The 18,668-nt window shown below is 38.5% G+C and overlaps 1 protein-coding gene across 1 annotated transcript in view; it reads left to right on the forward strand.

The window, feature by feature from the left end:
* Positions 1-665: 665 nt before the first annotated feature.
* myo15ab (myosin XVAb) overlaps positions 666-18,668 on the forward strand; it is a gene marked incomplete at its 5' end in the record, with an annotated part of 46,078 nt that continues 28,075 nt past the window's right edge. Inside the window, 22 exons of the mRNA XM_081362349.1 lie at positions 666-6,995; positions 7,649-7,731; positions 7,822-7,885; positions 8,339-8,448; positions 9,100-9,174; positions 9,262-9,358; positions 10,243-10,346; positions 10,676-10,739; positions 10,892-11,005; positions 11,706-11,867; positions 12,131-12,244; positions 13,974-14,032; positions 14,121-14,244; positions 14,407-14,502; positions 15,019-15,150; positions 15,234-15,359; positions 15,515-15,592; positions 15,814-15,968; positions 16,118-16,163; positions 17,052-17,176; positions 18,065-18,182; positions 18,299-18,474. Of these exons, the coding sequence (XP_081218475.1) occupies positions 666-6,995; positions 7,649-7,731; positions 7,822-7,885; positions 8,339-8,448; positions 9,100-9,174; positions 9,262-9,358; positions 10,243-10,346; positions 10,676-10,739; positions 10,892-11,005; positions 11,706-11,867; positions 12,131-12,244; positions 13,974-14,032; positions 14,121-14,244; positions 14,407-14,502; positions 15,019-15,150; positions 15,234-15,359; positions 15,515-15,592; positions 15,814-15,968; positions 16,118-16,163; positions 17,052-17,176; positions 18,065-18,182; positions 18,299-18,474 (8,552 nt within the window). The remainder of the gene's footprint in view (positions 6,996-7,648; positions 7,732-7,821; positions 7,886-8,338; positions 8,449-9,099; positions 9,175-9,261; positions 9,359-10,242; positions 10,347-10,675; positions 10,740-10,891; positions 11,006-11,705; positions 11,868-12,130; positions 12,245-13,973; positions 14,033-14,120; positions 14,245-14,406; positions 14,503-15,018; positions 15,151-15,233; positions 15,360-15,514; positions 15,593-15,813; positions 15,969-16,117; positions 16,164-17,051; positions 17,177-18,064; positions 18,183-18,298; positions 18,475-18,668) is intronic.

Genomic DNA, 18,668 nt, shown 5'->3' on the forward strand with positions numbered 1-18,668 from the left:
CATATCCTCTCACTTACACCGACACACAGTCCTTGTCTGAGTCACTCATGGATGGCATATCATAGTTGATGACTTGCATGTGCTGGAATTATTTGTTTGTTCTTTTGCAGAGAAGTACAGGTACGTGTGCCTCTCTAGTATCTTGATGATCAACATAAGAAGAGAAGAGGAGTGTGTAAGTGTGTGTAAGGTTATAGAAACGTACAAACATACCTCAACAGAGGATCTCTATCTTGGAACGTCTGCTAGAAAGATACATTTTCTAGATCACGTCTGGCGCTGTGGCGTGTGGAACCATGTGAACAGAGATTTATATGCTCTCTGTGTTGAATTCATCTATGACAGTACTGAGAAGAGACAAAGTGATCTCACCTACAGGTAAGACTCTTTTCTTGCTTTATCATCCTAAATACGGAGAATTTAGAAAAGATAATAAATTGTGTATGAAGATCCTATATTGATTGATGTTGGTTTCTTAAAGAAAAAAAATTATTGTAGTGTCATTTTTCAGTCTTTAAATGTAAGTTGTACAAAGCAGTTGTTTTATATTGTTACTTTTTTTTGTGTGTTTGTTTGTTTGTTTTTCATGAAGATTCTGCTTAATCATATTTTTATTTGTCATTTGGCAGAAAGGCGGTAGACTAGCATGGTTTTAAAAGGATAAAATGCCAGCCAAAAAAGACTCAAAATCAGCAGCCAAGAAAGGAGGAAAACCTGAGCCAGAAAAAAGCAAACCAAAGGAAGAAGAAAAGAAAGGAAAAGATGACAAAAAAGGAGCAAAAGATGACAAGAAGGGTGGAAAAGATGACAAGAAGGCAGGAAAGGATGATAAGAAAAAAGGAAAAGAAGAACCACCCAAGGGAAAAGGGAAAGATGATGGTAAGAAGGGAAAGGATAAAGGTAAGGGAAAGAAAGAGGTTATTGAATCTGATGAGGGCTCAGATGCTGAATTGATGGATGAAGATTTGAGCGAGGAGGATGAGGATGAAGAGTCAGATGGAGGCAAAAGAAAGCGTGGTGGTGGAAAAGATGCTAAAGGTAAAACTGCCAAGGGAAAGTCCAAATCAAGACAGCCTGATTCTGATGAAGATGAGGATGATGACGACGATGATGATTATGATGAAGATGAGGAGGAAAGTGAAGAGGAGGATAGGAAAGGAAAGAAGAAATCTAAAGATCATCATAAATCTAAAGCAGAGGACGATGCAAAGAAGAAGAAAGCAAAAAAGAAGGAAGTGCCTCCACCTGAGCCACCACCTGAAGAGAAAAAGAAAAGAGGACTCAAAAATACCTCAAAACTCTTTATGAGGTTCTCTGGATTTAAGAAGAGGAAGAGCTCAAAGAAGCGACTTAAAAGCACTTCCAAGCTGTTTCTTGGACTTGGCAAAAGGAAGAATCGTTTGCTTAAGAAAAAAAGGAGGAAATCTCTCTTGAGAAATGCTCCAAAGTTCATGATGCGTTTCAAAAACAGCAAAAAGAAGAAAAAAGAGAAGGAAAAAAAAGAGGGGCCGAAGCCAACCTATATGCTTATTAAATTAGGTGGCAATTCTAACACAGCGGATAAGAAAACAGGATTTTTTAAAGGGCTTTTTGGGAAAAAGGAAGCAGGGGATGGGACTGGTTTTAAATCTAGGGGTCAAATATTAGGTAAGATTGCTGGGGCAACAAACTGGCTCACCAAGAGGTTCCTCTCAATTAAGGGGCGTCAGAGTGGAAGGGGTGATGCCTTTGGCCGGAAAAACAACAAAAAATATCAATTTTCTGCTGACAGTCGCCAAGCTAGCATCCGAGCTCCTCAAGGGCATCACAATTATGGATATGAACATGACACTGGAGGATATGATTATAATAACCAGAGCAGGGTGGATAGGAGTGCATTTCACAGACAGTCAGTCCAGAGGCATTCTAAAAGGTATAGTGAACAGTATGCCCAAATGCAGGGACACCCTTCATTTCCACAGCAATACACTCAATATGAGGAACCAAATAACTACTATGACATGGAATCACATGATCAAGGCTATTATGAGATGCAGGATGGATACTATGACCCTCACACAGCCATGCAGAATGACAGCGAATTTTATGATGATGGTATGAACTACAATGACCACTATGAAGTGCAGGATCAGATGGGCAATTATCCACAGGAAATGGGCTACTATAGTCAACAGCATCCACTGGATCCATATTTCGATGATGGCATTGAGTACTATGATGCTAGTCAGTATCCAATGGGGAACAGTTATGATCAATATGGGAATGAAATTGATCTGAATTCCCAGGCTCAATTTGGATATTATGATGACCTTCAGGGTTTCTATGGTGACCCATATGAAGTTGAAATATCAGGTGATCCATATATGGAAGCTTACGGGGATTATGATGATCTTTATTTTCAGGATTATCAAGTTAACTACAGTGAATCAGATGTTGATCCATATCTGCAATCTTCCTACAATATGTATGATCCATATAGTTATCCAATGCAAGATATTATGGAAGGTGAAGAAGCTTATGGAATGTATGGTGAGAAGTATGGAGATTTTTCTATGGAGTCTATGCCCCTTCCCAGAGACATGGAGTTCAGAGTCCCAAGACCCCAGGTTAAGCTTTTTGGTAAGGAAAGGATTGATGTTGAGCTTCCTCCTTTGCCTCCACAATATGATTTTGAAGAAATGTCAGACATACAGTATGAAAATTATGCATATATACCTGGAGGCTCAATGAATGATGGTTTTTCACAGGCAATGCATCCGCAAGAAATGTTTCATCAGCAAGAAATGTTTCATCCACAAGAAATGTTTCATCCACAAGAAATGTTTCATCCGCAAGAAATGTTTCATCCGCAAGAAATGTTTCATCCGCAAGAAATGTATCATCCCACAATGCCTCAAGTGCCCACACCAACAGCCATGTTAATTAAACAAGCAAATAATCCCCAGGGATTTGTCAACCAACATATGCCACATATGGCTCAAGTTGGTGGTTTTCCACCATCTCCCACACCAAGCAGGAGGTCAGTAGCAGGGATGGCCTCCCCTGTTTATAAGCCTATGTCACCCATGGTAACCATGGATCCCATGGCAAGTTTTGGAGAGCCAGTAATGGAAGCTAGACGTTCCCCTGTACCTATACGTAGACCGAGCCCCCATGCCTCCCCACAGCTATCCAGGCATCCTGTTGGTCCACTCCCTATGAGAAGAAGCCCATCCCCACAGCCCTCTGTGCGTGGCATTGGAGGCATGGGAGCACCTCCATCGCCAAGACTAGCCAGAGGTGTGCCCTCTCCAATAAGTCATGGTCAACACCCTCCATCACAAATTGGTCGCAAAATGAGCCAACCTGTTTCTCCAGCACTTTCTAGACGTTTACCGCCTCAGGCTCCATTTAGAGAAGGACCACCCACTTCACCAACATTCCCTAGACGTTTACAGTCTCAGGCTCCACTCAGAGAAGGTCCACCTGCTTCACCAACAGTCCGTAGACATTTGCAGCCTCAGGCATCCTTTAGAGAGGCACCACCATCTCCGCAGCCAATGCCTGGCCGTATGCCCTCACGGGCTCCATCTCTCTATACCAGTCCTCCAGCTTCCCCTCGTGCATCTATTCGGAGGAGAAGCCCACCGCACTCCCCTCGTGCCTCAATTAGGAGACCTAGTCCACCCTCTTCACCCTCACAAGTTCATCGTCCATTTGGTGCCAAGAAATTTCAAGCCTCTCCCTCTCCACTTAGACGGATGAGTCCTCCTCCTTCCCCTCAGATGGGTATGCGAACCATGGGCAGTGTTCAGCCGAGGGATCTTCGTAGACCACAGTCACCATTAATGGCACAAAGAGCATCACCTTCTCCCTCTCGGAGAAGTTTTACTGTGGAACCAGACTTCCAGCAACCACAAGTGCAAGGTAGATCCCCCTCTCCCACCCTCTCCCGCAGGTCGACTCGTCTAATGAAGGATTCTCCACCTTTTGGATCTCCTGGAGGTCGACTGCGAGGAAGGGGACGTCCAAACATCCCTATGGGAGCTGTGAAACCGTATCCTGGCCGAGGGGGTCATACTGGAACTCCAACACAAAATGTACGGCCATTTAGACCATCCATACGTAGTAACAGGTCCATGATGCCACAGGACTTTACAGCCTCCCCACAACTCACAGGTCAACATACTAGGATGGGCATAAGGGAACAAAGTCGTTTCAATCCTCCAGGAACACCCAATGCAATGAGAAACCCACAGAGACCCATTGGTCGTGGCCGTCCACTAATGGCCAGACAGTCACTTAGGCGTGCACCTGGCATGATGCCCCCTTCACCACAGCTTTCTCAAAAACACATGCCCCCTCCATCTCCCCAGCCTTCAATTAGACATCTCTCCAGACCAGCCTCTCCTCATCCATCTATCATACATGGTTCCCCATTACCAACGCGGTCCACTTCCCCTAGGGCTCTGCCTACATCTGTTCTTTCTGGTCCTCCAATATATGATGCTTCATTTGCATCTCCTTTACCTTTTGTTGCTGAGCCGATCCCTGTAGAATATGATCAGGTTAGAGGTGTACCTCATTCACCAATGCTTACAGGTGCCCTCCAAAATCAGAGGGTCCATAATGCAACGTATACTTCACCATTCCAACAGCCTATGTCACCTTATGCTCCTGAGATCATTAATGTTCCACAGTTTCCGGGTCAACCACCTTCACCAGTTTCCTCCCTTGCCCTGCAAAACCCTAACCTAAGCCATGCTGATCATTTCTCCCAATTACAACCAGTACAATCACCATATACTCCTGAAATGGTTGTACTGGATCAGCATAGATCAGAGATGGCATCTCCTCTTCTGTCGAATGCCTTACAAAATACTCATCTCAGAGAAGCTTCTTACATGTCGCCCTTGCAAAGACCAGTACAATCACCATATACTCCTGAAATGGTTGTACTGGATCAATATAGATCAGAGATGGCATCTCCTCTTCTGTCGAATGCTTTACAAAATACTCATCTCAGAGAAGCTTCTTACATGTCGCCCTTGCAAAGACCAGGTTCACCTTATGCTTCTGAAGTGGCTCAGTTTGGTGAGATCCCTGAACAACCATCTTTTTCTTCCCCATATGTTCCTCAAATGGAAGCATTTGAACAAGTTCCAGGTCAGCCAGCATCACCTTTGCTGTCCAGTGCAATTCACAATCCACAACTTCACAATGCATCATACATATCATCCTTTCAGATGCCACATTCACCCTATACTCAGGTAGAGACAGGCTATGATTACATTGAAGAGCCAGGTGCTGCCCCCGTTCTCTCTAATGCTCTTCAAAATAAAAATGTCCGCAATGCTTCTTACCGAACACATTTACGTCGCAGGGGATCCCGTGTGCCCCCTGGCTATGGTCCAAGAGGATCTCCAGTTCTTTCAACAGCTTTGCAGAACCAAAATGTTCGTCAAGCATCATACAGAGCACCTGTTCAGGGAATGGTCTCCCCTTATGCACCTGTGCCAGGGCATAGGCAGGACCCTAGGAAATCTCCTTTTCTGTCTGATGCATTGCACAACCCCCAACTTCGAGGTGCCACTTACCAATTGCCTGATGGGACATTAGTATATGGTACTAATCCTGCTGGGTCTGTAATAGGCATGGACCCACAACAGCAACAGTCTTTCTCACCTAACCTCTCAAATGCTTTGCAGAACCGAAACATAAGAAATGCCTCTTATAGACTTCCAGATGGAACAATAATGTACCCAGAAACTCATTTACAGCAACCGTCTTCTCCAAACTTGTCTAATGCCTTGCAGAATCCAAATCTGAAGAATGCAACTTATAGACTTCCAGATGGAACTCTTGTAACTGCAGGACAACAACGACAAACCTCACCAAACCTGTCACATGCACTTCAGAATCAGAACATTAGGAAGGCATCATATAGACTGCCAGATGGGACAATAATAATGACTGATCAGCCAGTGGAACCAACATCTCCAAATCTAGCCAATGCTCTCCAAAACCGAAACATTAGAAATGCAACTTACAGATTGCCAGATGGCACATTAATAACAACAGACTATGGACAATCCAAACCTACTTCCCCAAATTTATCAGCAGCACTTCAGAACCAACAAATGAAAAATGCCAGCTATCGTTTACCTGATGGGTCAATTATAAGTGGACCAGCTTATGAAGTTAAGTCTCCAAATTTGGCAAGCGCCCTTCGGAATCAGGATGTTCGTAATGCTACCTACAGGTTACCTGATGGCTCCATAATAAGTGCTGATGCAAGTTATAAAACTACATCCCCAACTTTGTTCTCTGCCCTGAGAAATGATGATCTGAGGAATGTCTCCTATAGGCTTCCAGATGGATCTGTTATTTCACAAGCTTTATTTAAACCAAGTAGCCCAAACATTTCAAATGCCTTGCAGAATGAACACATTCGCATGGCCACTTACCAGCTACCAGATGGATCTGTTATTTCTGCAGATCCTCGAAAACATAAAACCAGTCCAGATCTATCAAAGGCACTTCTAAATCAAAACCTTCGCAATGCTAGATACAGATTACCTGATGGATCCTACCTCACTCAAGGATTTGCTGTCCCCACTTCACCATATTTAATGGATGCTCTAAAGAATCCTAACCTGAAGAAAGCCTCTTACCAACTACCTTCTGGGATCTCCAACTATATGACATCCTCTGGGCAGGTGATTATTGGGCCAGATGGTCGTTATGCTGTGGTTCCACCACAGCGGAAAGGTCCAGGTGGGCCAGAAGAGCACTGGGCTCAAAATGCCAGAGAGGGGGAAACTGCAGAGGACCTGTGGGCTGCAGAAAAAGTATTGCCTCATGATACAGTACAGAACCTCATCAAATGGTCTATGTCTCGTGATGAGAAAATGGAATTCCTTACCCCTCCACCTGGTGGACTTAGGCCAGGGGAAACAGAGCTGCAATGGGTACCAGATCGTGAAGGGGAGCCAAAAGGACAGTGGTATGACAAGGTAAATCCCAGAAGTTACCAAATGCATTGTATTTTTTCTGCCCCAGAGACACTAACTCTATATCATGCTTTCATTTTCTTCTCTTCTCTTGGTCAAATTCTGCTGTTGTAAATATTCATTTGAAAGCAGATAAATATAGGATAACATTGAGAGATGTCTCTCTTCACTGGAATGCAACAGTGAATTCATGATTATGTTTGTGGATCATATTTATACTATTCACTAAAACTTCTATATCTGAATGTTTATATTAAGAAGGAATTATAAATAAGCAGACTGTTAAATTTGACTAGTAATGTTGTCAAGTTGACAGCAATGAAGTTGTCAGATCTAACAAATCTATTAGGCTTTGAGCCTTAACAAAAGGTCCAGCCAAGCTCACCTATCTTCATCAGGTTTAAGCTGCAGTCCGCAGCTACATTGTATGTCAGATGAGATTTACAAGGCTGATTATAACTCCTCTTAGGTTACCTTGCTGACCAGTGATAATCATCTCTGCATTATTGTAGTGCAGGCCCTAGAAAAGACAACTTGACCTAATTCATCAGAGAAGATATTCTCTAATGTAATTTAATGAATGACTTCTCAAATTTCTTTGAATGTTCTCAGATTGCATTTTCTTTTTCTGAGCACAAGTTGTATTTTTCAAACAGATGTATTCTATAAGGAGCCTGCCTACTGTCAGCTACAGAGCAAAAAGGCAAGGGGATGGAGTTGAGGACATGACACAAATGGAGTATGTCAGCAGCATAAATATACATAGTAATGTATGTGTAAAGTTGATCATTAGAATCAAAATAAATAATTCTTCCTCCATTTCTTGCAGAGAGCTTTCTGAGGCAGCAGTATTGATAAACCTGAAGACTCGCTTTGATCAAGAGCTTATCTATGTGAGTCTTGCATTCATGTCCCAGTTAGCATACATCACCAAAATATCTCCTTGTTCTTACTACTTTGTACAAACATTTAATAAATATGTTTTTTAAGTATTCACATACAATCTAAATTATAAACAACTGCTGAAGGATGTTCTTATGCTTTAAAAATGCTTCCATAATAATATGCACAAGAATAGTTATGCTCACATACATGTGACATTAGGGACTATACAGTCCCTTGTCTTTGCAAAATTCTCGACAGAAACACTTAATGTTACGCCATAATGTTACGTTACAGAAAATGCTTCACTGGACAGGCCAGTTAGCAGAATAACTTTGACTTCATTTTGATATGAAATGTTTGATTATATGTTTTTCTTAATACTGTGAATAGACCTTTAGCACTCTTATTCAAATCTCTTGTGAACCTAACTACATTATGAATTTCCTTTGTCTTCTAAGCAGACATACATTGGCAGTATTCTGGTATCTGTGAATCCATACCAGCTATTTAACATCTATGGCACTGATATGGTTCTGCAGTACGAGGGCCATGGCTTGGGAGATAACCCACCGTGAGTCACAACAACACAATCATAACTATTCTCAATACATTTTCTTATTTGTCAACTCCTGGTAGAAGCTTGCCCAGTTTGGCAGATAAGATAACATGCTTTCATTCTCGAAAACCATGAACAAAATTACACAAGCTAGAAGAAAATACAGAACAGGCATTAAAGACATTTATAATGTTACAAAAGATGTCTATAAACAGCTGTTTTCAACAATAATAAGAAATGTTTCTTGAGCAGCAAATCAGCATATTAGAGAATGATTTCTGAAGGATCATGTGACACTGAAGAATGGAGTAATAATGCTGAAAGTTCAGCTTGGCCATCACAGCAATAAATTATATTTTAAAATATATTCAAATAAACCAGTTATTTTAAATTGTAATAATATTTCACAATTTTATTGTTTTTATTGTATTTTTGATCAAGTTAATACAGCCTTGGTGAGCATAAAAGACTTCTTTCTAAAGAATAAAAGTATCTTACTGACCCTAAACTTTTGAATGGTAGTGTACATTAAAAGTCTGAGAAAGAAGGGATCATTAAGATGAAGATTTTATCCTCCATCCATTTACAATACTTTGTGATTATTGTTATTTACCTCCAAAAATTGACAGTATGTAGACCTACTCTCTTATACATGTTTGTTTTCAGTCATCTCTTTGCCATTGCAAACATTGCCTACACAACAATGATGGACATCAAGCGAAACCAGTGCATCATTATCAGGTCAGGTGATGATAGCATGTGTGTGTCAATTGCAGAGGATGTAATAATACACTGATATGTTGTATCAGAGAAATGTTTGTATTGTAGTGGGGAAAGTGGTTCTGGAAAGACAGAGGCGACCAAACTGGTTCTGAGGTACCTCACTGCTATTCACCATAAGAGGAACATTACACAACAGGTACATGTGTTGGATTATAAAGTACACACTGAATTCTCTTAATAGACAATGATCCCCCACGTACACTTCTTTACACTTGCTGTGATTTCGCCAGGTAGGATATGTTATTGGATCAACATCCTTGTTGGCCCTGGAACAACATTTTTAGGGATAAGGAGAGGAATGGAGTTGGGGCTTAAACAACATTCATGTGTACCTATGGTTTCATTTCCTTCTGATTTTAAGGGTAGTTTAATGGTTTGAATATGATATGGTTAGGGCTGTTAATGTTAACTCGCTTGGATATTGTTAATACTTTTCATTAATTGAAATTAATCTGAAATAAAATTATTACATGAAAATCTTAAACTTAAAAATGTAGAAATTTACAAAAATTACTAACAAAAATACATTAAAGCTAAATGGAAATATTTTATATACATTAAAAAATATTTATTAAAAAAACTAATAAAAATGAAAAGCACATAACAAAATTGGCACAACTTCAAAAAATAAATTACGATATAAAAATAAATACTATAAAGGTATTTAAAGAATACTAAAATAACACTGTTAGTGATAGGGTATCTTTGGTAGATATGTTGTTCCAGGTCCAACAAAAGATGTTGATCCGGGAACAAGTCATACTTCGCAAAATCATAGGCAGCAAGTGCATATTATAGAGTACATTTCTGGAACCACAAAATTTAGTTTGAATCAATGCATATGATGTATGCAGTGTTTGTTAATGAATGTATAATCTGTCTTCTTGGTTTTCTATTTAATGCTTTCGTCTATACAGATTGAGGTAAATCTGTGAAATTCTTTTTTTTGCTGATAGCCTAATAACTCTATCCTAGTAAACTTTGCTGCATACATCTGTAAGTAAGTTTTAGTTTCTTAATATCCAGATTCTAGAGGCAGCTCCTCTTTTAGAGTCGTTTGGGAATGCTAAGACGGTCCGGAATGATAACTCCAGTCGCTTTGGGAAATTTGTGGAGGTATTTTTGGAGGAGTGAGTATTTTTTTATATATATATTGTACATTGCTTCTGTTCTGAACAGTGAAAAACTCTTTCACGCTATGTTAAATAGACTGTTTGAATGTTACATTGCGTTACTCTTTAACGTCTCTCAAGCCTGAAATTGTTGCTTGAGAGGCGACACTGTAAGGGAACTAGATCTGTACCGCCTGACCTTGTGTGAAAGTAGGACAGTAAGGTTGCTATTTTACCTCTGAATGCTAAGAGAAGAAGAGAGATGGAAAGAGAATTGAGAAGGTACAGGCAGGGCCAAAGATAGTTCATACACAAGACCAATCTGTGTGTATTGTTGTCCGTATCAGAGGGGTGATTAGTGGTGCCATAACCTCGCAGTATCTACTGGAGAAGTCCAGGATAGTTTTTCAGGTTGGTTGTTTCTTTTCCTTTTAACTTTGAAAAGGCTAAAAGAGCCCTGTATTTATCACTGACATTTGGGACTTTATGTGAACTGTGTGTGTGTGTGTGTGTGTGTGTGTGTGTGTGTGTGTGTGTGTGTGTGTGTGTGTGTGTGTGTGCAGGCCAAAGATGAGAGAAACTATCACATCTTTTATGAGATGCTGGCTGGACTTCCTACTCACATGAAACGGGCCTTCTACCTACAGGAGGCTGAAACCTATTACTATCTGAACCAGGTACATGCAGACATACAGTATACAAATGCAAGTTGCCAAGACACACTGAAAAATAAGTAGAAAAATATAGGCAAATCAATAGGCAAATCATTTAGATGATAAATTATTAAAAGGTAATTGTTTGTTTTGAAGGATTCAACTTGCACTACTGTTCAAAAAATTGGTAAGCTTCTCTTATGCTCACCAAGGCTGCATTTATTTGATCAAAAATACAGTACAATTTTGAAATATGATTACAAAGTTAAAAATAACTTCAATTGAACTACAATTTAATAATTTCTCTTCGATCCTTCAGAAATCATTCTAATATGCTGATTTGCTGCTCAAGAAACATTTCTTATCACTGTTGAAAACTGCTTAATATTTTTTTTCAGGATTCTTTCATGAATAGAAAGTTCGAAAGAACAGCAATTGTTTGCAATTGAAACATTATAAATGTATTTACTGTCACTTCAAATGAATGCGTCCTTTTTGATAAAAAAACAGTTCAAAAACAATTCTTACTGACCCCAAACTTTTGAACAGTAGTGTATATTTCTGGTATCATTTAAGAATATCATATTATTGTATTTTATTAATACCATTATTATCTAGATCTCCTTTGCAAAATCAAAAGGTGAACCTATATTGTGTAAAAGTGCTTATCTAAGGTACTGTATAATTATGTCATGTTGATGTCATTTATCATGGTTCATGTTAGGGTGGTAACTGTGAGATCAGTGGGAAAGATGATGGGGAGGACTTCAGGAGGCTACAGAGTGCCATGGAAATTCTCCACTTCAGTCCTGAAGACCAGAGCAGCATATTCAGAGTGCTTTCGTCCATACTGCACCTGGGCAATGTCTTTTTCCATAGAGTAGAGGTACTGACTGTGCAAATTAACATTTGAAAATTTCCTTTCACTTCTGTTTGCACACCAAGCCTATAATAATAAAAAAATGCACAATTTTAAGAATTTCACTGTGTTCCAGCTCTTCCCATTTGTCACACAACAATGTTTTTAGATTAAATATTTCACCTTTTAAATAGCAGTTTTCTTGATTGTACATTTATGTAAATGTAGCAAACATATATGGACAATGTAAAGAGTCTTGTGGACCGTGTGCTTTGGGTTCTCGGTCTCAGACAGAAGTGCAGGAGACAGCTGGTGTGGTGAGCACTCAGGAGATTCGTGCGGTAGCCGATCTGTTGCAGATTTCTCCAGAGGGTCTGCAGAAAGCCATCACCTTCAAAGTGACGGTACATACACGTTTACATAAACAATAATCCATAATGTGCTCTGAAAAACAGCTTGTACACTGTTAGATCTGTGTTTCCATGAAGAACCTTTAACATCCATGGAATCTTTCCATTGCCCAAAAGGTTCTTTATAGTGGAAAAAGGTTCTTAAAATGTTCTTCACACTAAGAAAAAGTTATTTTAAGAACTGTTCACTAGAAGGTTCTTTGGGGAACTGAAAATGGATCTTCTATGGCATTGTTGAAATACACTTTTATTTTTAAGTGTAGTATTTTTGGCCACTTTCATTTTGAAACATATTGATTTCATGGGGAAGCCAGACTCAAACTCACATCGTCCATGGATCCTATATTTTCATATTTTCTGATGCATTTGCGAACACCTAGGGCAGAAATAAAGAGAAAAGAAACATTGTAATGACATGTAAGCAGGTTGCTGTTAAAGAGTTCCAGTAACCTAATTTAATCATTCTGAGTTCAGCTCTATGGAAACCACGGTAATCTAATCAAGGGTTGCTCAGGGCTTGAGTAATCTTAACACCTAATAGCTTGCTCACTGCCAGGTTAGCTTGACATTACATCATACAATGAAGGTTAACAAGGACAGAAGAGATGACATCAGGTCAGTTGTATTTCTATAGCATTGTCAGACCTGCAATTAACAAATTAAATCCCTGTAGGGGGGTCTGGGGACGTCCTCCCCCATAAGAAAACTTCTGTGATTTTAACATGTAAACAAAGCATTCTGATGCACTCTGAGAAGAACATAAAGGGAAAAGACAACATTTGCATTCATTCAAGTTAAAAAAAAAACCAATGGCTGGACATTGACACAAACTTCACAGTTCAATTTGATTTCGATTCACAAGCTTTTGATCCGGTGTCGATTATTTTTGGGCCTATCAGGTGCAGTCCAGGCATATTTCCTCATAGAAATTTTTTTATCTTTCAACTTATGCTGTAAACTATACAGCTTTGAAAATTGTATAATATTCAATTAAAATTTTAATTGTATAATATTCATACGCCATGGTAGTATTTGTTGTACTACCTTTAATTCATGCTGATTTTTCACCACAAAAAATAAATAAAAAATCAGGAATACATTTTTTATAACATATAAATATAATATAAACATTTTTTATTCTGGTATGTTTAAAAAAAAAAAGAAGCAAGACTGTATAATTGTAATGAATAAAATGTATTAATAGTAATGAAAGAAAACAAATGTACAATAATAGGAATTCTAAAAACACTACAAAGTAATATATCTGGATGCATGAAAATTATCATAGTTTTCATATATATATTATATATCTTTTCATTTTTTGGGGCGAAATGTGACATGGAGGTTTTTTGTTGTTGTTGAAATTTTTAACACGCTCTAAGCATTTTTTATGTTAGCTTTATTCAAACAGAGGTGTTACATGAATACAGTGTGATATGTTAGTGTGTTTGTGGTTTGTGTCATGTTGCTCATTTAATAAGTAAAGCTCTGCTATCCAGAGCTCACAGGTTTGTGTTTACACCACTTACTTGGATCAGCTGTCACATAACACTGTCTCAATTGCACACACTCACTGTGACAGTACAAGTGACATAGCGTGTGTGTGTGTGTGTGTGTGTGTGTCTGTGTCTGTGTCTGTGTCAGACTAGCTTGTCTGCTTTCTCTGACTTATTAAATGATTTTTTACAGTAACTAAGCAGTGTGTTATTTGGTTTTGCCACAGGAGGCTATGAGAGAGAAGATATACACTCCCCTCTCAGTAGAAAGTGCTATGGATGCCAGGTACTCATTATGAGACATTTTCTAGTTATCTGCAATAGCTTGATTTTTCATTGCATTTTAAGTATGTATTTCTATTTCTCCATCGCAGAGATGCAGTTGCCAAGATCCTTTATTCCTTGCTCTTTCAATGGTTGACAGAACGTATCAATGGACGGGTCTACCCCAGGAATGAGGCTCTGTCCATATCTTTACTGGATATATATGGGTTTGAGGTATACATTGACACTCCCATGCACTTCCACTAACACAGAAGCTAATTCTATATTTGATACATTTTTACATAAAGGTCAAATGGGCAGTTTTTATTATTTTTTAGGAATTTAGACCTTATAAATTGCATATATCTCCATGTCATCTTGGTCTGTATTGTCCAGAGCTTGATGTTCAACAGCTTTGAGCAGCTCTGTATCAACTATGCCAATGAGACACTGCAGTTCTTCTTCAGCAAAATTATTTTCAAACTGGAGCAGGTGAGAATTACTGTGTACACCATTATTTGATAAAATACAGTAAAAACAAAAATAGCTGTTTTCTACCAAATATAGTTTGAAAAGTAATTTATCCCTGTGATGGCAAAGCTGAATTTCCAGTCTTCAGAGTCACATGATCCTTCAGAAATCATTGTAATATGATGATTTGGTGCTGAAGAATCATTTATTGTTATCAATGATAAAAATGGTTGTGCTGCTTACATTCATTTTTAATTATTAATAATTATTTATTTATTTTTGTTTAGGATTCTATAATGAATAGAAAGTTCACAAGAACAGCATTTATTTGAAATAAAAATCTTTTCAGAAATCTGTCAGTTTTGACCAATTTATCGTATCAGTTCTGAATAAAGTATTATTTATTTATTATTATTATTATTTAAGTATCTCAACTTTTAAACGGTAGTATATGTAGATTTTGATTGTGATTTCTCTGAAATATTAATTCCAAAAATAGAACAGCAGAGCACACTCTCTTTCTGCGTGTGTCTGCAGGAAGAGTACATTCGAGAGCAAATCAACTGGAAAGAACTGATCTTCACTGACAACCAGGCATGCATAGACCTTATTGCTGCAAAGCCCCATGGGATACTCCGCATCCTTGATGATCAGAGCTGCTTTCCACAGGTTAGACACATTTCAATGCTGCATTGGGATAAATTAAGGAAACCTGGTATGTTAACACCACATGTTTTAACATTTGTTGACAGGCCACTGACAACACCTTCCTTCAGAAGTGCCACTATCATCATGGAAACAACCCGCTTTACTCCAAGCCAAAAATGCCACTGCCAGAGTTTACTGTCCATCACTATGCTGGCCGTGTAACTTACCAGGTAATTGAAATCACAAAATGCACAGGCAGTGTTTTAATTAGACATTTAACTTAAGTCATGTCAAAGCTTAGAGGTCATTGCTAATTAATTTACCATTAGTGATGGAGGTTTTAATGTTACCAGCCTGTCTAAAGAGAATCTCATACTGATTTTAGATCCATAAGTTTCTGGATAAGAACTTCGATCAGGTTCGGCAGGAAGTATTGGATCTGTTTATGCAGAGCCAGAACCGAGTGAGTCCATGTATCTCCATGCATGCATCTGTAGTGTGTGTTTTGTGTGTATGTGAAAGCATATCCTATTTTTCATCTCTAAAAGAATAAAGAAAATAAGTGAGAAGATATTAGAGTTAGAAGTCACAATTTCCTCTGCTTATGCATATGATTCTTTTTTCCCCTTTTTTTATGAATGTGATTGTATGTTTCTAATATACATATGTGGGTGTGTTTTCTAGATGGTGTCCAATCTCTTCATAAAGCATGCTGAGATGCTGAATCAGCAAAAAGGAGCAATGAACAGGAACAGCACAGTGACTCGGAGATATCAGCCGTCTACTATGGCCGCCAAGTTCCAGCAATCACTACAAGAGCTCTTGGACAAAATGGAGAGGTCTTATACACTCATAAACACAAAGAGATGTACAATATTACACATGGATATCAGCACATACACATACATTCATATATTTGTTTCTCCTGATTATGTGTCTTTGGCGGAATTTATTTAGTTATATCTCCTGTTCTTCTCACTTTTTTCAGGTGCAACCCATTTTTTGTGCGCTGCATAAAGCCAAATAATAACAAGGTATGGGCAGACATTAGGCAAGCATCACTATCACTGCTTTATTAGGTACTTAGGTTAGGTTAGGGACTAACAATAATAGGGACTAAAATAGGGACTAACAACCCTAACAATTTAACTTCACTGCAGCATCCACATTTCCTTCAGACAATTTACACTACTAATAATTAAGATTAATGTTATTGAACATTGTAGCATTGTGAAATATTATCACAATTTAAAGTAACTATTTTGCATTTTAATATATTTTAAAATGTTTTTTTTTTTTTTTTTATGGTAAAACTGAATTTTCAGCAGCCATAACTCTAGTCTTCAGTGTCACATGATCCTTCAAAAATCATTATTCATTTTATTAATAATAATTATAATAACAATAATATCAATGTTGAATATATAATATTTTTGTAATACTTTCAGGGTTGTTTGATGAATACAAAGTTCAATGAACAGAATTTTGAAGCATTATACATGTCTTTACTGTCACTTTTGATCAATTTAATGCATCTCTGCTGAATAAAAGTGCTACTTTTCTTACTTACCCCAAACCTTTGAATTGTAGTGTATCACAGTTTCCACAAAAATATTAAGCAGCACAAATGTTTTCAACATAGATACTAATAAGAAAATGTTTCTTAAGCAGCAGATCAGCATATTAGAATGATTTCTGAAGGATCATGTGAGACTGAAGGCTGGAGTAATGATGCTGAAAATTCAGCCATCACAGGAATAAATTACATTTTAAAATCTATTACAATAGAAACATTTATTTTAAATCATAATAATATTTCTCAATATCATTGTTTTTACTGTATTTCTATTTTTGCTTACTCATATATTTGTGTTATCACTCTAATGTGTATTTGAATTAAATGTATTTGTGTGTCCATTCAGGAACCTGGTGTATTTGACCCTGAGTTGGTCGCTACTCAGCTCAGATATTCGGGAATCTGGGACACAATCCGCATCAGGAAGGAAGGCTATCCAGTCAGAGTGCCGTTCCATAAATTCTTAAACAGGTATCCTACTCAACAGCTGGTGCTTGTAACTTATGGGTGCAGTGACATATTGGGCCCTATTTTAACGATCTAAGCGCATAAGTTCACTTAGGGTGTGTCCGAATCCACTTTTGCTAGTTTAACGACGAAAAAAATGGTCGGAAAGGGTTGTCCCTATTCTCATAATGAGTAATGGGTGTGTTTTGGGATTTACGTGTGTTAAACCAATCAGAGTCTCATCTCCCATTCCCTTTAAATGCCAGTTGCGCTCGCGCCATGGCAGATTCGCTATTTACATGACGGAATTTGATAGTGGCAAGACCGAACGCGTCTCCAGAGCGCAAACGGATCTGCTTGTGTGTGAGGTAAAAGTTCGCAAGCAGACCATCTACGGGACAAGCCGGATTACATCATATTTTTATGTACACAATAATAATCTTTTACACTGTAATCCTTTTATTTAAAATATTTGGCATGTTTGTGTGCTGCTGTGCGTCCCTGTGTGTTTAATAAGCAGAGTATACGTGCGTTGTGGACCCGCCTATAGGTGCATATAACGCGCTCATTAAATAACAAAACATAACGCAGTCTATTTCTGTTGCCTCAAAATAGCAACACACCAACAATGCGCCAGAACACACCTCATTTTCAGACCAGCACGCCCATGGGCGCACAGATGGGCACAAATGCATTTGCTATTTAAACAACCTAGCACAGGACGTGAAAATGATAACTGCGTCGGGCTGAAACTAGCAAAAAACACTTGCGTCGCGTTTGGCGCTGCATTGCGCCGGGTGTAAGATAGGGCCCTTAGTGTGTAATCTAGTCTAGTGATATAAATAGACGTACACTTGCCGGTGTATAGAATACAAATCTTATAATAAATTATCTCTGGCAATGTGTCCCCAGGTACAAAGCCCTGCTGGGAATGAAGAAGCCACCACCTCCAGATGGAGATAACTGTGTCATTATGTTAATGAAGCTCTGCCCAATCAACAAAGGAGATTATCAAGTGGGTGTGTCAAAGGTAAGCAGAATAATTAAACATTGCACTTGTAAAGATGCCAACATTTGGCTTTCTTCAAAAAACAGACACTTTTACATTGTATAATGTTTGTTTTAATAGTGTGTTTTGATTCTTAGATCTTTCTAAAGGAGGAAGTGAATCAGTTATTGGAGAGTAAACGTGATCGTATGAGGCATGTAGCTGCACTGACCCTTCAGCGTTACGTACGGATGTATTTTGTCCGGAAGAATTTCCTCAAGTTCCGATTGGACATGACAAATCTTCAGGCTCACTGTAAGGGCTACCTGGCCAGGTAAACTACTACCTATCGCCTGTAACTTAACTTCAATGCTGTGTCATTTGTAATGTGATTTACAGCTAGAGAATCCAAATAGAGTCCGGGTCATGATGTGAAGTTCAGGGATTTGAACCCAACAGGAAAAACTTGTTAACACCAGCTTTTGGCTGTGTTTACACTGGAACAAAAAAATCAAATTTTTTTGCTCA

The sequence above is a fragment of the Scardinius erythrophthalmus genome (genome assembly GCF_964197995.2).
Source record: "Scardinius erythrophthalmus genome assembly, chromosome: 3".
Taxonomy (NCBI): Eukaryota; Metazoa; Chordata; class Actinopteri; order Cypriniformes; family Leuciscidae; genus Scardinius; species Scardinius erythrophthalmus.